Source organism: Tachyglossus aculeatus, chromosome 5 (genome assembly GCF_015852505.1).
Source record: "Tachyglossus aculeatus isolate mTacAcu1 chromosome 5, mTacAcu1.pri, whole genome shotgun sequence".
In the NCBI taxonomy this organism is placed as follows: Eukaryota; Metazoa; Chordata; class Mammalia; order Monotremata; family Tachyglossidae; genus Tachyglossus; species Tachyglossus aculeatus.
The window spans coordinates 64,518,742-64,542,860 of record NC_052070.1 but is presented as its reverse complement, the minus strand read 5'-3'; the positions used below and the strand labels follow the sequence as shown (position 1 = coordinate 64,542,860).

Sequence of the window (24,119 nt, the reverse complement as noted above, 5' to 3'; positions counted from 1 at the left end):
GGAAAGAGCAACTGGTCTAACAAACACCTTCTGTTGAGATTCAGCTGTACTTAATGCTTCTTTTGATTCTTTACATTACCCTTTGGTAAGGCAGATAACAAAACTACTTTCAACTTCAAGGGACATGATGATGGTATTTGTTAAGCGCTTATGATGTGCCAAACACTGTTCTAAGTACTGGGGGAGATACAAGGTAATCAGGTTGTGGCACAGCGGGGACATCTACTATATTAATCACTGTATTACAGAAAACCAGGTGGGCTAGTTCAAAGAAAAAAAAAAAAAATCCCCAAAATAAATTGTTGAATTGAGCTACAGAAATGTTATGTCATCACGTGTAGAACATACCGCTCTACATTTATCAACATCATCTATTTCTTTGACCCTTTTGGCACTATTCAGCTAGGTTATTGGGTGGGTTATAATTGAAGAAACTACCCAAGTTAAAGTCTAGTCATTTCGGGATTATTTCTTTACGTAACCACTGCAACAAAAGTGACCCCCATCCGAAATAGAGGTGTCCTTGTGCTGTCCGTTTTCAGTGAGACTGTCTCAGACACTATCTTAGGCTAAAGAAAAAGCAGTTCCCTATGTTGCAAACATTAAGCATGAGCAGGATGTTGAAGTGGATAGAGCACAGGTCAAGAAAGGAGTCAGAAGGTCATGGGCTCTAATCCTAGATCCACCACGTGTCTGCTGTGTGACCTCGGGTGAGTCACTTCCACTTCTCTGTACCTCAGCTAACTCATCTATAAAATGGGGATTAAGACTGCGATCCCCATGTGGGGATCCAACCTGATTAGTTTGTATTGACCCCTGGGTTTAGTTACAGTTCCTGGCACATAGTACAGCACTTAACAAACATCAAAATCCCCCACCCACCAAAAAACCCAAAAAAATCCTAACGTGCTTTTTGTCTGCACAACAGGGCTGGGACTTTTTCAGCCCCCCACACACTTATATGTGAATTACATCATAAAGGTCTTTTTTTTTTCCCCAGGGTATTCATTAAGCACTTACTATGTGTCAAACACTGTCCTAAACTCTGCTAATCAGGTTGGACACAGTCCCTGTACTGCATGAGGCTCACAGTCCAAGTAGGAGGGAGACTAGGTAATGAATCCCCATTTTACAGTTGAGGAAACGAAAGGAAGGAAGGGAGAAAGAAAGGAGGAAAGGAAGAAAGAAAAGAAGGAAGAAAAGGAAAGAAAGGAAAATGAAGGAAGGAAAGAAAGAAAGGAGGAAAGGAAGGAAGGGAGAAAGAAAGGAGGAAAGAAAGGAAAGGAAAGGAAAGGAAAGGGAAGGGAAGGGAAGGGAAGGGAAGGGAAGGGAAGGGAAGGGAAGGGAAGGGAAGGAAAGGAAAGGAAAGGAAAGGAAAGGAAAGGAAAGGAAAGGAAAAAGAAAAAAGGAAAGGAGAAGCAGAGTGGCTTAGGGGAAAGAGCACGGGCTTTGGGGCCAGAGGTCACGGGTTCAAATCCCAGCTCCGCCACATTCCTGCTGTGTGACATTGGGCAAGTGATTTATGTCACATATATGTTTGTAGGTATTTATTACTCTATTTTATTTGTACATATTTATTTTATTTTGTTAATATGTTTTGTTTTGTTGTCTGTCTCCTCCTTCTAGACGGTGAGCCCACTGTTGGGTAGGGACCGTCTCTATATGTTGCCAACTTGTACTTCCCAAGCGCTTAGTACAGTGCTCTGCACACAGTAAGCGCTCAATAAATACGATTGAATGAATGAATGAATGCACAGAGATATTAAGTGGCTTGCCCACAGTCACACAGCAAGTAATTGGCAGAGACGGCTGTGGAACCCAGGTCCTCTGAATCCCAGGCCCATGGCTTTCCACTAGGCTGTTCTGCTTCTTGTGTTCTTTGAATATGAAAGACAACTACATACTTTACACAAGTTCTGTTGAGTGTCTAGGATCCTGAAATTGCTCTCAGAGAATAAGAACTCAAAATCACAGAGAAGTAACATGGCCTAGTGGATGGAACACGGGCCCAGGAGTCAAAGGGACCTGGGTTTTAATCTTGGCTCCACCACTTGTCTGAATCCCCTCATCTGTAAAATGGGGGCTAATGCCGTGAGCCCCATGTGGAACATGAAGTGTATCCAACCTGATTAGCTTGTATCTACCCCAGAGCTTCAAACTAGGGTCTGGCACATAGTAACCACTTAAATACCACTTAAAAAACAATGTTAACTTGAGAACTCTGCTCTAAGATTCAGCTCTCTATTTTTCTTTTTCAATTTTCAGCTCCCTCTGGGGGTTCAAAGACAGGGCTATATTTTTCAAAATACCGCAAGTACCATTTCTAAAAATGATTTTAAAACGCTACCTGTTCAATGCGTTTCAAATGCTGATGTAAATTGAGAGCCAATCGATCCCACCAACGTCCTCTGCTGTCAGGACAATAAATGTCCTGAGACAACAGGTTTTTAAGCTCGTTAACGGCTTCCTACAAGCGACACAAAATTGGAGAAATTCATTACAGAAAATAGATCACGTTTACAAATCTATAAACCAAAAAACATCAACCTGTAATGACTAAAGTACAATTTAACTCTCTGACATAAAGCCTGTGTCTAGCTACCTAATATTTTCAGCATTCTCTTTACAAAACATCCTTTTGCAACATAAAGGGACAACCACATATGCATACCGTAACATTCCTCAGTATGAGATTTTTCAATAAACCTCTGATTCCACGGTTATTTACTTGCCAATCTGTGGAAGTGAAAGAAAAAAATGCAGGGATTGGACTATCCCCATAATACATGAAACTTACTATCTTTCCACCTCTCTTCACCTTACCAAATTCAGCATTAACGCTTTTCCTCTGGCCTACACAAAAGCAATGCATATTCACCCACTTGGTCAGTAACAATAGGGCACCTCAAAGATGATACATAGGATGGCAGGTTATTTGACTATTTATCTTTTCCCCAGCCGCAACACTAAAATGTTGGCTTGATCAAACATAGTCCCACAAGATAGGCAAACGTGAAAAACGTTAGAGACTTTTACCAATAGTCATATTTAGTCACATATGGAAAACACACACTTATTTACACAATTAAGACCGAATGCCGACTCTTCATTCATACCTCATACAGGTGCAATCTCTGCAAAATTTCAACTCCTCGAGACATAATCCTTGTATAAACCCAACCAACCGTAAAACACCTCAAGTAAAGAGGCAACTCTTCATGGTATCTGAGAAGATAAAACAGTGGGAAAATTTGGTGGCAAGGAATTATGGTAGCACATTTTATATTTAAAGTAAAAAGATAGATAAATTAAAAAACAAAACCACCAGGGTCTTAATGCACACAACAAGTACTGAAAAATAACTTCATATTTACCATAATTTTCCATAATTTCCCTAATTCCATAATTTTATGTAAGTGCACATGCATTTGATCCAAAGTCTTTTTACCCATGCAAAAATACACATTTTTACCTATGCCCAAATGCTTAAAAACTCAAGAGCAATGTGCCTTGACTCTTGCATTTCTTTCAAGCACTCATCCTACTTATGAAATCCAAAAATTCAGTTACAAATAATTAACTGTTCAGGTGAAGAATTAATGCAAATAGGCTAAAAGTGCATCCTACAAGTCCACAGAATCAAGTCCACCAAATCCTTTCATTCTTTTCTACTGATTAAAAACTACTCTAGAATTCCAATTCACCCCTTTTATAAAGCATTGTTTTTTATGGTATTTGTCAAGCGCTTGTCATTGGCCTTCCCAAGCGCTTAGTATAGTGTTCTGCACATAGTAAGCACTCAATAAATATGATTGAATGAATGAATTTGCCAGGCATTGTACTATGGGGAAGCAGCGTGGCTCAGTGCAAAGTGCATGGGCTTTGGAGTCAGAGGTCAGGGGTTCGAATCCTGCCTCTGCCAACTGTCAGCTGTGTGACTATGGGCAAGTCACTAAACTTCTCTGTGCCTCAGTTCCCTCATCTGTAAAATGGGGATTAAGACTGTGAGCCCCACATGGGACAACCTGATCACCTTGTAACTTCCCCAGCGCTTAGAACAGTGGTTTGCACCTAGTAAGCACTTAACAAATGCCATCATTATTATTATGTGTTGGGGTAGATACAAACTAATCGGGTTGGACACAGTCCATGTCCCTCTTGGGGTTCACAGTCTTAATCCCCATTTTACAGATGAGGGAACTGAGGCACAGAGAAGTAAAATTCAATTATTTGTTCATTCAATTGCATTTATTGAGTGCTTACTGTGTGCAGAGCACTGTACTAAGCATTTATGACTTGCCCAAGGTCACAGAGCAGCCAAGTAGTGGAGCCGGGATTAGAACCTAGATCCTTCTGACTTTCAGGCCCGGGGTTTACCCACTAAACCACACTGCTTCTCAAGTGCAGGAACTTGCTTGTACTTGCAGGCAAATTCCACTGATAATAGGCCCACATTTTCTAGTAGAAAACTTTATTTACAGCTAATCTTCTGGTCCTCAAAGGGTCAGGTGTCACATCGTTCTCACCTGTCCCGCCGTCGACCCCCGGCCCATGTCCTTCCCCTGGCCTGGAATGCCTTCCCTCCACACACCCGCCAGCTCGCTCTCTTCCTCCCTTCAAATCCCTACTGAGAGCTCACCTCCTCCAAGAGGCCTTCCCACACTGAGCCCCCTTTTTCCTCTCCCCCTCCCCATCCCCCCACCCTACCTCCTTCCCCTCCCCACAGCACCTGTATATATATTTGTACAGATTTATTACTCTATTTTACTTGTACATATTTACTATTTATTTTGTTGATGATGTGCATATAGCTTTAATTCTACATGTTTTGTTTTGTTGTCTGTCTCCCCCTTCTAGACTGTGAGCCGGTTGCTGGGTAGGGACTGTCTCTATATGTTGCCGACTTGTACTTCCCGAGTGCTTGGTACAGTGCTCTGCACACAGCAAGCGCTCAATAAATACGATTGAATGAATGAATGAACAAACATCAAAAGGGATCGATCAATCAATCAATGGTACGTACTGAGCGCTATGTGCGCAGAGCCATACTAGGCACTTGGGCTAGTACAACTTCCAAATGGGAATGCCTTTGCTGCTGATGCTGCTCACTCCAGCCTTACCTTCAAGCGCAGTGGTTTCTCTAGGATGTGTGGAGCTATTTTCAGGGTGGGAATGTCCCTGCATAGGTCCATGCTAAAACAGCAGCCTTAGAAACAACCAGGATTCAGCACAAATCAGGGGCATGGGGGAGAGTGACTCTGAGGATGTGAATCGCTGCTCTGGAAAAGATCTTTAAACCTGCAGCAATTTGACTGAAGATGTACTTCACTTGGGCACTTGGAAGTGTACTGACTGCCTAAATCCCCCACAATTTTATTCACACCCTTACCAAAGCCCTCTGATTTCCTACATGATACGTTTCAAAGATAATACTCATCACCTTCAACAAGAGAACACAGCCTCTTTAAAAAAAGTGTTAATCTTTAGCAGCCTGAGGCTCTTGGCTTACTATAATAATAATAATAATAATAATGGTATTTGTTAAGTGCTTACTATGTGCAAAGCACCGTTCTAAGCGCTGGGGGGATACAAAGTGATCAGGTTGTCCCACGAGGGGCTCACAGTCTTAATCCCCATTCTACAGATGAGGGAACTGAGGCCCACAGAAGTGACTTGCCCAAAGTCACACAGCTGACAATTAGTGGAGCCGGCATTTGAACCCATGACCTCTGACTCCAAAGCCCAGGCTCTTTCCACTGAGCCAGGGTGCTTCTCTGAAAACAACCAACATCAGTCAGAACAAAAATATTTAAAAAATGAATATTTTAATTATATCTGGAGATACAATAAGATTGCTTAGGAGTCCCAACAGCTCATATTTGCTGCTGTACTTTTTAATCGCACCTTGTACACACTGACAAATTAATTAGCATGGAAAGCCTGCACAGGTGGCTATCATTTACTTACTTCATTTTCTCATTTGGTCAATTTCAAGAAAGAGATTATTTGAACAGTCAAGCCAAAGGCACGGCCCATCTTAACCAGACCAAGGCTCTTGACGGCCTACTTTATTTTCACATTATCAAGCCGTCGCTTCATTGGTCAGGGATTAAAATGCAATGAAAGTTCATAACTTCAAGCTGTGACTGTGAGCCCTTTGTTGGGTAGGGACCGCCTCTATACATTGCCAACTTGTACTTCCCAAGCGCTTAGTACAGCGCTCTGCACACAGTGAGCGCTCAATACGACTGAATGATCAAATACTTCATATAATTGAACTAAAGTCCTTTAAGGAATGGACTTTCTAAATGTTCTTACTCAATGAGGATACTGTGGGGAATATTTTGATTTACTCTCCCAAGAACAGACGTTAACGATAAAGGAAAGAGACATTGAAACTTTTTAAAAACTTGAAGATGCTCCCAAATGTCAGATAACAGTGTATTTTGAACCGCTCGAAATTAAGGTCCGTTGTTCGTTTTTGGGTTGTGCTTAGTATTTTGATGCTGGCTCCAGTGCACCTCCCACTAGAATTTCCACTGGATGAATAACTTTACTGTGTTCTCCCATAACCTTTGTGCTGCTGCCTTGTTTCTTCTGCATTCTTAAATTCAGCTGACCAGTGTACAAAGAAGTCAAAAGACCGAATGCTCATGAATGTAGAACAGATTAACTTGTATTTTTGGCAACTGAAAACCTGAATCTCTGAGGTGTATTTTCCTTACCAAATCATTTGTTCTAAGCTGCTTTTCAATTCATCCAACATTTTGAAGTTAGGAAAATGAAACGAGGAATTGAATGATAACTGGGGTATTTGTTAAGCGCTTACTAAGTGCTGGGGGTGGATACAAGCAAGTCTTGAGTGGAGAGGAAATGTGGCAGGGAGCTATGAAACGAAATCTGGTAAAGCAAAATAAAAATCCCAACACAGATTTAATAATAATAAAATACTAATAATAATTTCTTAAATTCAGCTGACCAGTGTGCAAAGAAGTCAAAAGACCGAATGATCATGAATGAAAAACAGATTGTTAACTCGTATTTTTGGCAACTGAAAACCTGAATCTCTGAGGTGTATTTTCCTTACCAAATCAATTGTTCTAAGCTTCTTTTCAATTCATCCAACATTTTGAAGTTAGGAAAATGAAACGAGGAATTGAATGATAACTGGGGTATTTGTTCAGTGCTTACTAAGTGCTGGGGGTGGATACAAGCAAGTCTTGAGTGGAGAGGAAATGTGGCAGGGAGCTATGAAACGAAATCTGGTACAGCGAAAAGGACACGAAAAATAAAAATCCCAATACAGATTTAATGATAAATACTAATAATAATTTCTTAAATTCAGCTGACCAGTGTACAAAGAAGTCAAAAGACCGAATGATCATGAATGAAAAACAGATTAACTTGCATTTTTGGCAACTGAAAACCTGAATCTCTGAGGTGTATTTTCTTTACCAAATCATTTGTTCTAAGCTTCAATTCATCCAACATTTTGAAGTTAGGAAAATGAAACGAGGAATTGAATAATAATTGGGGTATTTGTTAAGTGCTTACTAAGTGCTGGGGTGGATACAAGCAAGTCTTGAATGAAGAGGAAATGTGGCAGGGAGCTATGAAACAAAATCTGGTAAAGTGAAAAGGACACGAAAAATAAAAATTCCAACAGAGATTTAATAATAATAAAATACTAATAATAATTTTGATTCTTGTTAAGCGCTTACTATGTGCAAAGCACTGTTCTAAGCGCAGGGGTAGACACAAGTTAATCAGGATGCACACATGGGGCTCACAGGCTTAATCCCCATTTTACTGATGAGGTAACTGAGGCCCAGAGAAGTGCAGTGATTTGCCCAAGGTCACACAGCAGAGAAGTGGCGGAGGCGGATTAGAACCCAGGTCCTTCTGATTCCCAGGCCGGTGCTTGATCCACTAGCTGCTTTCTCTTCCCGGCATTCCAACTAAATGCACTAGTCTTAATTTGCTAATTTTTTAAATGGTATTTGTTAAGCACTTACCACGTGCCGGGCACTGTGCTGAGTGCTGCGGTAGCTACAAACCGATCAGGTTGGAAACAGTCCGCGACCCACACGGGGCTCGGAGTCTTAATCCCCACTTTGCAGATAAGGGAACTGAGGCACAGAGAAGTTAAGTGACTTGCCCAAATGACAGAGCCGGGATTAGAAACCTGGTCCTTCTGACTCTCAGGCTTGGGCTCTACATGACTTTTGCTACATCCAGTCGTATTTATTGAGCGCTTACTGTGTGCAGAGCACTGTACTAAGCTCTTGGGAAGGACAAGTTGGCAACACATAGAGACGGTCCCTACCCAACAGCGGGCTCACAGTCTAGAAGGGGGATCTTAATGCAAAAAAACCCAGTTAGATTCATTACATTCAATCATTCAATCGTACTTACTGAGCACTTACTGTGTGCAGAGCACTGTACTAAGCGCTTGGGAAGTCCAAGTTGGCAACATATAGAGACGGTCCCTACCCAACAGTGGGCTCACAGTCTAGAAGGGGGTTTATTATCTGTTTGTACGTTTGAATATGTATCTGTGGGTTACCTCAGTGAAGGATGATTTTTCAAGTTGTTCCAGACCTCTTTTGCACACTTGTACAACTCATTAGCCTCTTTCCAATTTCCATTAGTCATTGCGGTGGCCACATCATTCAACGTATGAACAGCTGATGCATATCTATTCCAAAAGAATAAAAAAGCATCGAGTTAAATAGAGCTCTTGTAACCAGCGGCGTTAAGTTCAAAGTTATACCCTGCTTCTTGCTTAATTCTTTTTCCAACGGCAATATTTTCTAAGTGGCCTAAGATATAATCTGTTATTATTACGACATCTGTTAAATGCTTGCTATGCCGACCACTGTTCTAAGCGCTGAGGTAGAAACAAGTTAATCGGGTCAGATTTGCCCCTTGTAGAATAATTTCCTCACTAGAAGGGTCAAATCTCACAGATTTAAATGTCCTCTGAAGCAGTCTGCTGAGGTCACCACATAGCCAAGCAGTCACCCTGCTTTGTCGTAATCAACGGAATCAGCACTTGGATTAATTAAAAAAATCTGACTTTGACAACTTTCTCACAGAATCAGCCACACTGAGAAGCAGCATGGCTTAGTTGATGGAGCACAGGCCTGGGAGTTAGGAGGACCTGGGTTCGAATCCCGGCTCCGCCACATGTCTCCTGTGTGACCTTGGGCAAGTCACTTAACTTCTCTGTGCCTCAGTCACCTCATCTGTAAAATGAGGATGAGAGGGTGAGCCCCATGTGGGGAAGGGACTGTGTCCAACCTGATTAAATTGCATCTGCCCCAGTGCTTAGAACAATGTTTGGCACATAGTAAGCGCTTAATAAGCGCTTGAGAAGCAGCATGGCTCAGTGGAAAGAGCCCAGGCTTTGGAGTCAGAGGTCATGAGTTCAAACCCCAGCTGTGTGACTTTGGGCAAGTCACTTAACTTCTCTGTGCCTCAGTTCCCTCATCTGTAAAATGGGGGTTAAGACTGTGAGCCCCCCGTGGGACAACCTGATCACCCTGTAACCTCCCCAGTGCTTAGAACAGTGCTTTATACATAGTAAACGCTTAATAAATGCCATCACTATTATTATTATAAGTACCATTATTATTTTATTCTTCTTATTATTAAATCTGTGTCAAGATTTTTATTTTTCGTGTTCTTTTTGCTTTACAGGATTTCGTTTCATAGCCCCCTGCCACATTTCCTCTCCACTCGACTTCTTTGTAGCCACCCCAGCACTTATGATGTGTAGCAGTGAAAGGCGTATAATAATCCTGAGTGGGAATGATGCCGCCAAACCCAATCACATGCTACAACTTCTAGGCCTCACTTCATTCTAGCCTCACAAGCAAAGCTTTTCCAGCTATCATCCAGTCTGAGAAACAAATCAGAGCATTAAAAGGAAAATGCAGAGGAATGTTATTTTGACTTTATTTTCAATCAATTATGGAAAAAATAATCTTGGGGAAAAAAGGGACTTCTCTTCAAAACTGAAACCCTTTCTCTTGGGTTCTTGGTTGATTCATTCCTTATATGATGTGATTTCATATTTGAGAACCATATTGGGAAAAGGCAAGTTAGGAAAAAACACACATTTTAAACCTCAACAAAAAAGATCGTAAGTAGGTAGATTTCCAATACCTCATATAGGGTAGAGTGTTAGAGCACACATCCCATTCAACAGAAGCTAATAAAAGCCAAGGAAATCCTGGCTCACCACTATACTGTTATATTGTACTCTCCCAACACTTAATACAGTGACCTGCACTCAGTATGGCTTAATACAATTAACTACTATGAATTTTATTTTAACTGAATATCCACTAAGCAGACATTTATTCCATTTTTACTCAATATTACTACTAACTAAAATATCCAGGTAATGATAAATAACTGCATAAGTTAGTGCCAAATAAAACCCAAGGTTAAAAGCTTTTGCTGTTAAAAAGGTATACACTTATTAGCCAAGTGATTTTTTTTGCCAGATAATTACTATGATCATCACAATCTTTTATTAGAATCAATGTTTGTTCTACCAATCTCAGAACTACAAAAAAATCAATGGAGTCTGCCACTTGAAAGTTCTCAATGCCCTAATTTTCACAATTACAGCCACAACGGGTTCAAAAACTGAAAGAACATGAAATGCAGTACACAGCTGAAATCATTAAAAAAAAAACATTTTTACAATGCTACCATTAAGGCTACTGCTAGAATGCTAACAAGTCCGGGATTTTCGCAAGCTTTGTATGAAATTACTTGAGGCTTGAGGGTATTATTGATTTGAGGATAGGTGCTAACCTTGAGGAACAGACAGAATCTGGGACTAGTTTTATTCAGTATTTTTAGTGATGACTTAGAAGCAGAAATCTTTGTAGCTGATAGAAAACTGGACGGGGATGCTAATTTTTTTTAAATGGTATTTTAAGTACTTACTGTGTGCCAGGCATTGTACTGAGCGCTGGGATGGATACAGTCCAGGTCCCATGTGGGGTTCACAGTATTAATCCCCATTTTACAGTTGAGGTAACGAGGAACTGAGAAGCAAAGTAACTTACCCAAGGTCACCTAGCAGGCAGGTGGTGGAGGTGGGATTAGAACCCAGGTCCTTCTCACTTCCAGACCCATGCTCTATCCCCTAGGTCACGCTGCTTCTCTGTAAACTCTCCTTGCTCTCCCACATTCTATGAGCTCATCAACTCTGTGGGCTCATCAACTCACATGGCCTCAAATAGTCACACAGACGCCTCCCAAATCTATCTAATGAGCTCCAGTGTCTCATCTGCCTTAAAATTTCACATTTCCTCCTGTTTCCAGGTCCTCTCCATTTGGATAACATGCCAGCACCTTAAACTCAATATGGCAAATCTTTCCACCTCCCACTACGATCTGAAATACCTCCATTCCTCTGGACGCAGAAAATCATCACTTCTGTATCATCTCTGACTTCTTCATTTCTCACCTACCTCATGCAGTCTGTCTCTGAATCTGCTCTTTTATCCTCCACAATATTTCCTACATTAGGATTTTCCCTTCCACTTGATCTAAGTTTTTGGGTTTTTTTTAATGGAATACACTGTTCTCAGCGCTGGGGAAGGTACAAGTTAATTAGGTAAGACACAGTCCCTGTCCCACATGGGGCTCAAGGTCATAAGCAGGAGGGAGACTGGATTTTAATCCCCATTTTACCATTGAGGAAATAGACACACAGAGAAGTGACTTATCCAAGGTCAAACAGCAAGCACTTTTCAGAACCAAGATTAGAACCCAGGTGCTCCAACTCTCAGGCCCGTGCTCTTTCCACTGTCATGTTGCTTCCCACTTATCACCTCTCATATGAAGTACTGCATCAGCCTTACAGCACTAAGAGGTACTGTGACAGCGCTTAGAACAGTGCTTGGCACATAGTAAGCGCTTAACAGATACCATCATTATTATTATCAGCCTCACTGTCATTTTACCTCTAGCCTCTCCCATCGAGATCATCTCCTTATGTCACTCGGAACAGATTAGGGAAGCAGCGTGGCTCAGTGGAAAGAGCATGGGCTTTGGAGTCAGGGGTCATGGGATCATATGTCGGCTCCGCCAATTGTCAACTGTGTGACTTTGGGCAAGTCACTTCATTCTCTGGACCTCAGTTACCTCATCTGTAAAATGGGGATGAAGACTGTGAGCTCCCCGTGGGACAACCTGATCACCTTGTAACCTCCCCAGCACTTAGAACAGTGCTTTGCACATAGTAAGAGCTTAATAAATGCCATTATTATTGTTATTACTACTACTCTCCTCAAGAACGATCAATAGCCACCCATTTCTTTCTGCACCAAAATATATTCCTATCTATTATTATTATTAATAATATATATAAATATAATATATAATAATATTTGTCTCTCGGCTCTCCTCCAGCTGGCACTGACTCCTCCCAATCCCTCTAAACTGTACCTGGCTATACTCTCATTCATCCCTTTCTTATTTATATTAATGTTATATTAATGTTTTGTCTTCCCCTCTACACTGTAAGCTTGGGGTGGGCAGGGAACGTGTCTACCAACTCTTGTTTCGTATTTTCTCCGGCGCTTAGTACACCGCTCTGCAAACAGTAAGCGTTTAATAAATACCACTGATTGATCCTTTTCCCTGAATTAAACTCCCTCCCTTCTCAAGTCCACCACACTATGCTCCCCTCCCCACCTTTAAAGCAAATATAATGAATTTCAAATAGAACATCTAAACTCAGTAATCACAGTATTAAGACCATGAGCCCCACGCAGGACATGGACTGTGTCCAACCTGATTTGCTTGTAACCACCCCAGTGCTTAGTATAGTGTCTGGCACTTAGTAAGCGCCTAACAAATACCACAACTATTATTATTAGGCATTTTTAGGCAACAATTTAATAATCTCCTCTGATGAATGTATCCCAGAAATGAATGACGTTTCTCTATGTCCTCAATAGGTTTCTAAGGTGTTTATTAGTGGCGCAAATACAAACAGAAAATAAGCAAAGTCCCTCAACTCTGAAATCTGAATTTACAGTGATCCCAAAATAAATATTGGCTAAGACCCCAAATTGAAAATGCCTCTTACCTGATGAGATCGCTTCTATCCTGAAAGATTTGTAATTTCCTGTTCACAGTGTACCTGGGGAATGCCACACGACCCAAGTTCACCATAAGCACGGTAGAAAGTTGGCCTTGCCCACCACAAGCAGCTTCTTCATTTTCCACGGAATCGGTCAGTGAAAAGAGGAGCAAGATACGGGAAAACAGGGACCTAGGGCCTTTGCAAACCCTTACTGACTGTCCAGCCAAATCCTTCGCCCTACAAATCAAGAAAATCATTATTTACATTACACCGCTTTTTAGACTCTTTAAGTGGACAAGATGATGTGAGATTTGGGGAAAATGAGAACGAAAAATCTGCTAAGTGGGACATTCTCTTCTCTGGGAAAACCCAGGACTGGACCACCTTGGATTTGATTAGTAAAAATGTTGGAAAACAGTAAACTAAAGCAAAAATAATTTAACAGGTTCTCCAGCAGCTGGGTTTACTCTCAGCTGGGTTTAATTCTTAGAAAAAGCACTCTAACAGCTAAATCTTTTTTTCTGTTACAGCTCTAGAACATTTTTATGCTCCTAATATAGAGTATTCTACACCAGTATAAAATGACGATTGAAATTTATATGAGTCAATTATATTTTCCCTCAAGATAGTGAGATCTTCATGTTTGCAAAGAAAAGTTACTTCTGAATTGGGGAAATGAGTCTTCACACCTGTCTTCACCATCCTAAACCAACTCTGGTTTTCTGTTCATCTCAGCATTTTAAAATATTTTAGAGTCAAGGGTATTACAAATATTATAATGTAGAGGTTTTATGCATCAGGGTATCATAACTGTGCATTTCAACAAAGGAAATATTGCAAATATGTAGGCTTAAAGTGAATTACTTGGTACTAAAATCTTAATGGAAAACTACTAAAAGACTACTCATTTTCTTCTGGAAAACTACCAAAAGACTACTCATTCTCTTCTGGTTCAAACTTCACATGTTTGAATAATGCAAGGAAGAAAAAAGAGGGACAGATGTTGAAGCCGTGGCTCTATTCATTTTCCTAACATTCCCACTACAACTCTGAACAAATGACATTGCGCTTCAGGGGCGGGAATGGGTCTGTTCTATTGCTATATTGTACTCTCCCAAGTGCTTAGTACATTGCTTTGCACACAGTAAGTGCTCAATAAACACAACTGAATGAATGAATAACAATAATAGAAACAGTATTTGTTAAAGGCTTACACTGTTCTAAATACCGGGGCAGCTTTCAAGGTTATCAAATTGGACACAGTCCCTGTCCCACATGGGGCTCACAGTCTAGGTAGGAGGGAGTAGGACTTAATCCCCATTTTATAGATGGGGAAACTGAGGTGCAGAGAATTTAAGTGACTTGCCCAAGGTCATAGAGCAGACAATTGGCAGAGTTGGGATTAGAACCTAGTTCCCCTAACTTCCAGGGCTTTCCTCTTTCCACTAATCCTTGCTGCTTCTCTTTGTTTCATTTACCCTGCATGAATCCTTTAAAAAAAGCACCTCGGCATTAGCTGGCTAATCAGCCAGAATCCACAGGCCTGCAGTAAAGTCACTCTGCAACTTGGGGCTCAAAAGGTGTACCTGCCAGTCAATTTAGACTTTTCGATTCAAAACAAGTAGCATGTCAATCAATCATATTAACTGAGCGCTTACAGTGTGCAGAGCACTGTACTAAACATCACTTCCAAATAAGCACAATCGACAAAGCTTAATTTAGCTTCTTAAAAAGTTGGCTTAGGGGATTTTACTATACCACCGAATGTCACCTTTTTAAAATCACTGCCTCAATGGAAGGTTGATTCTTGCCAAAGCTGAAGACAGAGCGCTGTTTGGCTAATTTAAGAAAGGCATCCAACAGGTGCTGTTTCTGACCATTGGGGTTTGCCAAGTGAAAGGTCTTCGCTAAGGTTTTTAGCTCAGGGGCAGAAAGTAGATCAAGCACTTCAGAGAGTTCTTGCAATTCGGATTCTAAAGAAATAAAAACGTGCATATAAAGTTACAATTTTAAGAGTGCAGTTTTTAGTTAGGCGAGTCCAGTTTGAAATAAAATGAAATTTTGCACTAAATTGAAAACTTTCCAAAACTAACATAAAAATAGATGACTGTTATTCTACACCAAAGACAAAGAAACAAAAAGACTTTCCCTCTTGCTTTTACAGCTAGTCGTATAAAATGACAAAAAAAAAATCAGGCAAAAGAATAGTTATATTTGAAACATTACTTACAGTACCAAAAAAAAAAGAGAAAAAAATCAATTATTGATGAGACCAATGGTCCATTTAGCCCAGGATTCTGCCTCCAGAAGTGGCAGCAGGATGCCTGAAGGAACCATTTGAGAGTCATCCTCCTCCACGCCCATCCTAAACCATCCAACATTTCTAATTTTCCCTCGCAGTGGAACTGATTACGGATTGCTCAACCATGAATTTAGCCGAACCCCACTTGAAACCCCACCAAGTGCTCCTATAATGCAGGCTCTGTATTCCTGCAAAACTCACCTGTTTGAAAAATACATTTGGTGAAGCTCAACTATTTAAATGTCCACCTGCAGGCCCACAAGCCATTTCTTTCTTACCATACACGGTAGACAGAACCCAAACGGGTAAACACTCCTTAATCTGCGATCAAAGGACTAGTGGAAATATGCATCGTGGCAGAAATGTGCATTATGGCAGAACCGACTGCACAGTTCCACCAGCTTGTGACCCACTGTGTGGGAAAAGTTTCCTGTCATTGAGTTTGAAGCTCCCATGCTCCTGTTTCAAAGGAAGCTACCTTGTCTTCTCCATGATGTTTTCCTTGGTGACTTATTCCCACTTTCACCCTGACCATCACACTCTTCAGTCTCATACCCAAAACATATTCCAGACAAGGGGAAAGCACGGTTTAAAGGTGACAAAACAACCCTTTTCCTTTCACATACGATTGTAATTTTTTTAATCTAGCTAGTCTTCTTCTCCAAAAATGCCAACCTGCAAGATTGCCACCTCTCTTTCGTTGCATTTCTTAATTGGTTTGATGAATCAGTAAACTTAAATTTTCCTCAAATTCACATAATTAGTAGTTATCCTTAACCGAAGGCTCTACATTTCAGTTTATCTCTCATACCTAACTGCAGAAAACCTGCTTGCTTCAATTCTTCGATTACCGGCGATAAATCTGGACCGATCTCTTCATATTCGATCTTGCTGGTTTTTATCCAATTTAGCTTGCGTTGGAAAAGTCTGACATATAATCTTTGGCCATTTCCTGCGGTAGATGTATTTCAATAGCATTAGCAAACCAATATTAACTTTCTTCCAAAAATCATTTCATGCATAAAATTCACTGAAGCTCAGAAATGCAATGGTGATTCAAGATTAACACCTCTTTCTGAAAGAGCCAGGTTGTTTTCTAAGTCATTGTAAGGTCTGAAAAATATATTTTACACACAGATAGGCAAATTGAAGGAGCCTCTTTGACTTTAGTGTGAATCTAATAATTATTTAATTATTCAGGTTTTCCCCAATCACATTCGATCCCAAAGGTGAGGCAAGTAATTTTTTTCCTCTACTGGTTACTACTTTACTTTCCAAAATAAAATCTAAAATTTTTTCTTAAATCTTTTGTTCTCAAATATGCTTTTGCCTGGATAAGCCAATATTTCCTTTTTTCAGTAAATAAATAAATGAAGGTCCATCGATCAGTCAGTAGCACGTACTGATAAACTCCAAAATGCATTCAAAGTTACCATTAACTAAGACCTTTTCTCAAGCCTTTTATTCTCAAAAATTTAGTTTACCTTCTGAAAGCTCAGAAAGCACTACCCATAAAGCAGGATGAAACTTAGTTGTAGGATACCTAAATAGCATCCGCCCACCCCTCCGCCCCTGCCCCACCTCCTTCCTCCCCCCACAGCACTTGTATATATTTATACATATTTATTACTCTACTTATTTTACTTGTACATATTTACTACTCTATTTTATTAATGGTGTGCATAGAGCAATAATTCTATTTATTCTGATGGTTTTGACACCTGTTTAGATGTTTTGTTTTGTTGTCTGTCTCCCCCTTCTAGACTGTGAGCCCGTTATTGGGTAGGGACCGTCTCTATCTGTTGCCAACTTGTACTTCCCAAGCGCTTCGTACAGTGCTCTGCACACAGTAAGCACTCAATCAATCAATCGTATTTATTGAGCACTTACTGTGTGCAGAGCACTGGACGAAGCGCTTGGGAAGTACAAGTTGGCGACGTCTAGAGATGGTCCCAACAGTGGGCTCACAGTCAAGAAGGGAGAGACAGAGAACAAAACCAAACATATTAACAAAATAAAATAAATAGAATAGATATCAATCAATCAATCAACCGTATTTACTGAGCACTTACTGTGTGCAGAGCACTGTACTAAGCGCTTGGGAAGTACAAGTTGGCAACATATAGAGACAGTCCCTACCCAACAGTGGGCTCACAGTCTAGAAGGGGGAGAGAGAGAACAAAACCAAACATACTAACAAAATAAAATAAATAGAATAGGTATGTACAAGTAAAATAAATGAATAAATAAATAGAGTAATAAATATCTACAGACATATATACATATATACAGGTGCTGTGGGGAAGGGAAGGAGGTAAGATGGGGAGGATGGAGAGGGGGACGAGGGGGAGAGGAAGGAAGGGGCTCAGTCTGGGAAGGCCTTCCGGAGGAGGTGAGCTCTCAGCAGGGCCTTGAAGGGAGGAAGAGAGCTAGCTTGGCGGAGGGGCAGAGGGAGGGCATTCCAGGCCAGAGGGATGATGCGGGCTGGGGGTCGATGGCGGGACAGGCGAGAACGAGGTACGGTGAGGAGATCAGCGGCGGAGGAGCGGAGGGTGCGGGCTGGGCTGGAGAAGGAGAGAAGGGAGGTGAGGTAGGAGGGGGCGAGGGGATGGATGGACAGCCTTGAAGCCCAGGGTGAGGAGTTTCTGCCTGATGCGCAGATTGGTAGCCATTGGAGATTTTTGAGGAGGGGAGTAGCATGCCTGGAGCGTTTCTGGACAAAGACAATCTGGGCAGCGGCGTGAAGTATGGATTGAAGTGGGGAGAGACATGAGGATGGGAGATTGGAGAGGAGGCTGATACAGTAGTAGAAGACAGGATAGGATGAGAGCTTGAACGAGCAGGGTAGCGGTTTGGATGGAGAGGAAAGGGCGGAACTTGGCAATGTTGTGGAGCTGAGACCGGCAGGTTTTGGTGACGGCTTGGATGTGAGGGGTGAATGAGAGAGCGGAGTCGAGGATGACACCAAGGTTGCGGGCTTGTGAGACAGGAAGGATGGTAGTGCCGTCCACAGTGATGGGAAAGTCAGGGAGAGGGCAGGGTTTGGGAGGGAAGACAAGGAGTTCAGTCTTGGCCATGCTGAGTTTTAGATGGCGGGCAGACATCCAGATGGAGATGTCCTGAAGGCAGGAGGAGATGCGAGCCTGGAGGGAGGGGGAGAGAGCAGGGGCAGAGATGTAGATCTGGGTGTCATCAGCGTAGAGATGATAGTTGAAGCCGTGGGAGCGAATGAGGTCACCAAGGGAGTGCGTGTAGATCGAGAACAGAAGGGGACCGAGAACGGAACCTTGGGGAACCCCCACAGTAAGAGGATGGGAGGGGGAGGAGGAGCCCTCAAAGGAAACTGAGAATGAACGGCCGGAGGGATAAGAGGAGAACCAGGAGAGGACGGAGTCTGTGAAGCCAAGGTTGGATAGCGTGTTGAGGATAGCTTAATAAATACAATTGAATGAATGAATCCAGAATGGTTCAAGGCTGCTAATGCTGCCACAGTTTTTTGTGGGGGTTTTTACGCTATTTGTTGATTACTATGTGCCAGGCACTGTACTAAGTGCTGAGGTAGAAAAGCAGCATGGCTCAGTGGAAAAGAGCACGGGCTTAACAATAAAATAATGGTATTTATTAAGCGCTTACTACGTGCAAAGCATTGTTCTAAGCGCTGGGAATGTTACAAGGTGATCAGGTTGTCCCACGGGGGGCTCACCTTGCATCCGCCCCAGTGCTTAGAACAGTGCTTTGCACATAGTAAGCACTTAACAAATGCCATCATTATTATTATTATTAGTCTTAATCTCCATTTTACAGATGAGGTAACTGAGGCCCAGAGAAGTGAAAAGACTTGCCCAAAGTCACACACCTGACAATTTTTCTTCTCCCCCAGTTGTTCCCTTGACCCACTCCAATCTGGCTTCCACCCCCTTCACAGAAAAATAATCATAATAATCGCGATATTTGTTAAGCGCTTACTATGGAGCAGGCACTGTACTAAGTGCCGTGGTAGATACCAGATAAAAAGGTCCCCCATGGGTCTCATATTCTATGTACGGGGTTAAAATGGTAGTGAATCCCCATTTTGCAGATGAGGGAACTGAGGCATACAGCAGCGTGCCCAAGGTCACACAGCAGACGATGTTTAAAGGAGAAGGGAGTCGTCCACAGTGCCAAAGATGGCTAAAGTATTGGGATGGAGTAGAAACCATTGTATTTGACAAGAAAAAGGTCTTTAGGGACCGTAAAGCAGTTTGTGAAACAGCATGCCCTAAAGGACAGAGCAGGGGCCTGGGAGAAAGAGGACCTGGGTTCTAACCCAGACTCTGCCACTTCATCATCATCATCAATCGTATTTATTGAGCGCTTACTATGTGCAGAGCACTGTACTAAGCACTTGGGAAGTACAAATTGGCAACATATAGAGACAGTCCCTACCCAACAGTGGGCTCACAGTCTAAAAGAGTGGGCTCACAGTCTAAAAGAGTGGGCTCACAGTCTATCTACTGTGTGACCTTGGGCAAGTCACTTAACTTCTCCGTGCCTCAGTGATCTCACCTGTAAAATGGGGATTAATCATCATCACCATGGTATTTGTTAAGCGCTTACTATGTGCCGAGCACTGATTAAGACTGCGTGCCCCATGTGGGACAGGGACTGTGTTCAACCTAATCATCTTATAATAATAATGATGGCATTTGTTAAGTGCTTACTATGTGCCAAGCACGTACTATGCCAGCGCTTAGTCATCATCAATCATATTTATTGAGCGCTTACTATGTGCAGAGCACTGTACTAAGCGCTTGGGAAGTACAAATTGGCAACATATAGAGACGGTCCCTACCCAACAGTGGGCTCACAGTCTAAAATAGTCATAATAATAAGTCATAATTATAAGTCATAAGCTTAGTCATAATAATAATGACGGTATTTGTTAAGTGCTTACTATGTACCAAGCACTGTCATATGCCAGCACTTAGTACAGTGTCTGGCATATAATAAATGCTTAACAAATACCACAATTATTATTATTATCATTAACAACAAATACCATTTAAATTTAAAAAATGAAGCTAATTCTCCTCCCTGGCTTCCCGTGACTATTTTCTCGCTTCAGAAGCAAAGCAGCCGAAATGTTTTGCACATTTCCAGGCCCCAGAGAAAACAAGCTAGCACCTGTGACCTCTTTTCCCACTGCACGCTGACGGGGGATGCAGTAAGCGATGAAAGACGGACTCCGGGGAGCTTAGTAACAAGTTCTATTTTCACTCCACTTAGATTTAATAGACGAGGAGACGAAATAATTTAAGTCATCATCCATCCATTCTAAGTGTAGTAAAAAGTATTCTGAAGGGTGTCAGGTACAGTCAGTGGTGAAAATGACTCCAACCCTACAGACCACCAATTTTTATGAAAGACGCTACGAATAGGGGTGGTGGCTACTGGCCATTCGTTCCCCAGAGTAAGAAACCATTAGATGAAACAATTCCATGACAGAGAAACTGTAAAAGTCTCCAGAATGTTTCAAAAGGTCCTTAGAGGAGTTGCTGAACGCCAGAGAACAGAAATCCCCTTGAGGATCTATCCTTCCCGGGATAGATTTGACAAGAAAAAGGACGGACAAGAAAAGCAACCAGAGGGACCTGGAAAGACTCCAAGGAGCATGAAGATTGAAAAGCCAATGGATGACATTTGGGAGCCGTTGGAAAACCTACAGAAGTAGGACTCGAGGAAGAAGGGGAGCCAGGAATATCCCCTCAAACACGTATCATGGAAATTATGGATTTTTAAGTCCATAAAATCCTTAAGAATATCCTGCCATCCCTAAAAAACCCCAGAAAAAATGGATGAAACCTAGGAAAATAGCCACTTCATATCAATGCTTCACAGAACACAGTATCCAAGGATCTTGTCACCTGAACCAAATTCACCTTTTGAGGATTCAGCTTAACAAGTGGCGAGAATCAAAATTACTTTCCAAATGACAATACAGCACTACTGTTTTTTTCTCTCACCAAGCAATTCAAATGGTCAGAAATTAACGATACCTGAAAGTTGATAAAATTTAGCAATGATGTCAGTATCCTGTTGGTCAAAGAGCCTCAGATCATCTTCATTTTCTAGGACTCCTTGCAGGACCATAAGGAAATTTCTAAGGTAGTAAGGCTGATTTGTAGACTCGGGCATTGAGTTCCACCTAAAATCGTGACTTTCCTTTTCCGGAACATCGCTGCTTGCCCCCACCTCCTCTGAAAGCTCCAAAAATGTCCTGCAAATTATTTTGTCCTTTAAGTTACTGCACCCTTCCACAGGAAATCCTCCCACGGTCCTCTTTTCAGGATGAGTTAGGTGGCATTTAAAATTCTCTTCTGAATTCCCCAAAAGGCGATCATTCTTGGGCGGATGGGCTTCGTCTTCGGAAGCACAGCTCATTTTTGTTCTTTGTGCTGTGGATCCTTCTTGATTTTCATTTGCAACTTCAAAACCCGTCTGTTTTTCTAGACCCTTCTCTGAAGCGTGGTCTGGTCCCGCTAACTCAAGAGGATCTTCGACGGGACCAGCTGAGAGCCTCACTGCCTCATGTTCCTGAGCACTCTCAGGACTTTCCTTTATTTCCCCAACTTCTGAGATATTTTTGGAGGCACTGTTTTCTGTCTGGAAGGCTTCAGAAAGCTTTGATATAACCGACTGATTTTTGTTTCCACAATCATTCTCAATATGGCCTTCCCCAGGACCACACTCTGGAGTATTGTCAACCGTACATTGCCCTCTCTGTGCCTCCGGAACTTCGCATGGCTTAAAACTCCCGTTCTGTTCCAATTTTCTAGCCTCTTTAAACTTCCTAGTCAGTTTAGATGACAGGCTTCCCAGGGAGATTTCTTTCACAGACCGACATCTCCGCTCATCTCCCAGTGGGACTTTTTCCACCGACTGACTTCTCCGCTCATCCCGAATATCGTTTATCGGTTTATCATTAGCCTCAAAGTAGGGGCTGGTCTGTTGTTTGACGCTGTCTTTCTCGAGGTTGCTTTTTCCAGGGCTCATTCTTGCCGCCGACGGTGAGGATTTCTTTGGAGTTTGGCACACGGAGGATAGGTGAGGATTTCCCGACCCGTCACGTTTAGGATCGACTGTTTTGTCATTGTCCTTCGGACACCCTTCGTCGATGTGTGCGTTTAAACTGTACCTTGGCACCAGTTTTCTACAAATAGGACAAGCGAGTTTGGGTGGTGGTGCATTGTTAAAGAGAGATATGATAGAGTTCGACTTAGTCTCTGCTTCATTTTTTCGGTTTTTATTCCTCGACAAACTCTTACGAGGTCTTTTTTTTTCTGGAGATCTGACTTCAGACATCTTACGGAAAAACTGCAGATAGACCGCTCAAGATACTGGGCCTCGTATGAAAAATAACATATTTTTAAAAAATCATCACTACTTGGACCCTATTTGACTTCATGATGTTTGCCTGTACAGCTTCTCTTTCTCGCCTACAAAAAAAGGGCAGGCAGGTTAGAAACTAGATTTTGGCAATTAAAAGGTCTTCCAAACAACTATCAATTCCAGAGTAACAATTTCAGACCAATAAACTTGTGTAACTTAGCTACTAATATTACGCAAGACACATCCACATATCCAGTATGATCAGCAAGTATATTCTGGATGGAATAGTTGCCAAAAATCACACAGCTTTTCTTAACGACTTGTTCATTCATTCATTCAATCGTATTTATTGAGCGCTTACTGTGTGCAGAGCACTGTACTAAGCGCTTGGGAAGTCCAAGTTGGCAATATATAGGTCCCTACCCAACGGTGGGCTCACAGTCTAGAAGGGGGAGATTGAGAACAGAACATATTAACAAAATAAAATAAATATGTACAAATAAAATAGAGTAATAAATACTTATTGCTTTAAAATAAGTAGAATAAATATGTACAAATAAAATAAATAGAGTAATAAATACTTGTTGCTTCCAACTTATTATAATAATAATTATGGTATTTATTAAGCACTTCCTATGTGCCAAGCACTATTCTAAGCGCCGGGGTAGACACAGGGTAATCGGGTTATCCCAGGTGGGGCTCACGCTTTTAATCCCCGTTTTACAGATGAGAGAACTGAGGTACAGAGAAGTAAAAGTGACTTGCCCAAGGTCACACAGCAGATCAATCAATCAATCACTCGTATTTATTGAACGCTTACTGTGTGCAGAGCACTGTACTAAGCGCTTGGGAAGTCCAAGTTGGCAACATATAGAGACGGTCCCTACCCAACAGCGGGCTCACAGTCTAGAAGGGGGAAACTGAGAACAAAACATATTAAAAAAATAAAATAAACAGAATAAATATGTACAAATAAAATAGAGTAATAAATATTTGTTGCTTTAAAATAAGTAGAATATTTACAAATAAATGGAGTAATAAATACTTGTTGCTTCCAACTTATTATAATAATAATTATGGTATTTGTTGAGCGCTTCCTATGTGCCAAGCACTGTTCTAAGTGTCGCGGTAGACCCAGGGTAATCGGGTTATCCCAGGTGGGGCTCACGCTTTTAATCCCCATTTTACAGATGAGAGAACTGAGGTACAGAGAAGTAAAAGTGACTTGCCCAAGGTCACACAGTGGATAAGTGAAGGAGGCGGCAATAAAACCCATGTCGAAACTTAGAGGTAACAAAGTGAAATGGGCCAGGAATGCTCAGATAGGCAGAT

General features: G+C 41.6%; 1 protein-coding gene across 1 annotated transcript in view; it reads right to left on the bottom strand.

The window, feature by feature from the left end:
* FAN1 (FANCD2 and FANCI associated nuclease 1) overlaps positions 1–22,845 on the bottom strand; it is a 44,303-nt gene extending 21,458 nt beyond the window's left edge. Inside the window, exons 1-7 of the mRNA XM_038746881.1 lie at positions 21,455–22,845; positions 16,231–16,371; positions 14,889–15,090; positions 13,121–13,354; positions 8,567–8,698; positions 3,117–3,225; positions 2,348–2,467 (exon numbers count right to left, since the gene is read on the bottom strand). Coding sequence (XP_038602809.1) covers positions 2,348–2,467; positions 3,117–3,225; positions 8,567–8,698; positions 13,121–13,354; positions 14,889–15,090; positions 16,231–16,371; positions 21,455–22,760 — 2,244 coding nt within the window. The 5' untranslated portion in view covers positions 22,761–22,845. The remainder of the gene's footprint in view (positions 1–2,347; positions 2,468–3,116; positions 3,226–8,566; positions 8,699–13,120; positions 13,355–14,888; positions 15,091–16,230; positions 16,372–21,454) is intronic.
* Between the last annotated feature and the right edge of the window lie 1,274 nt (positions 22,846–24,119).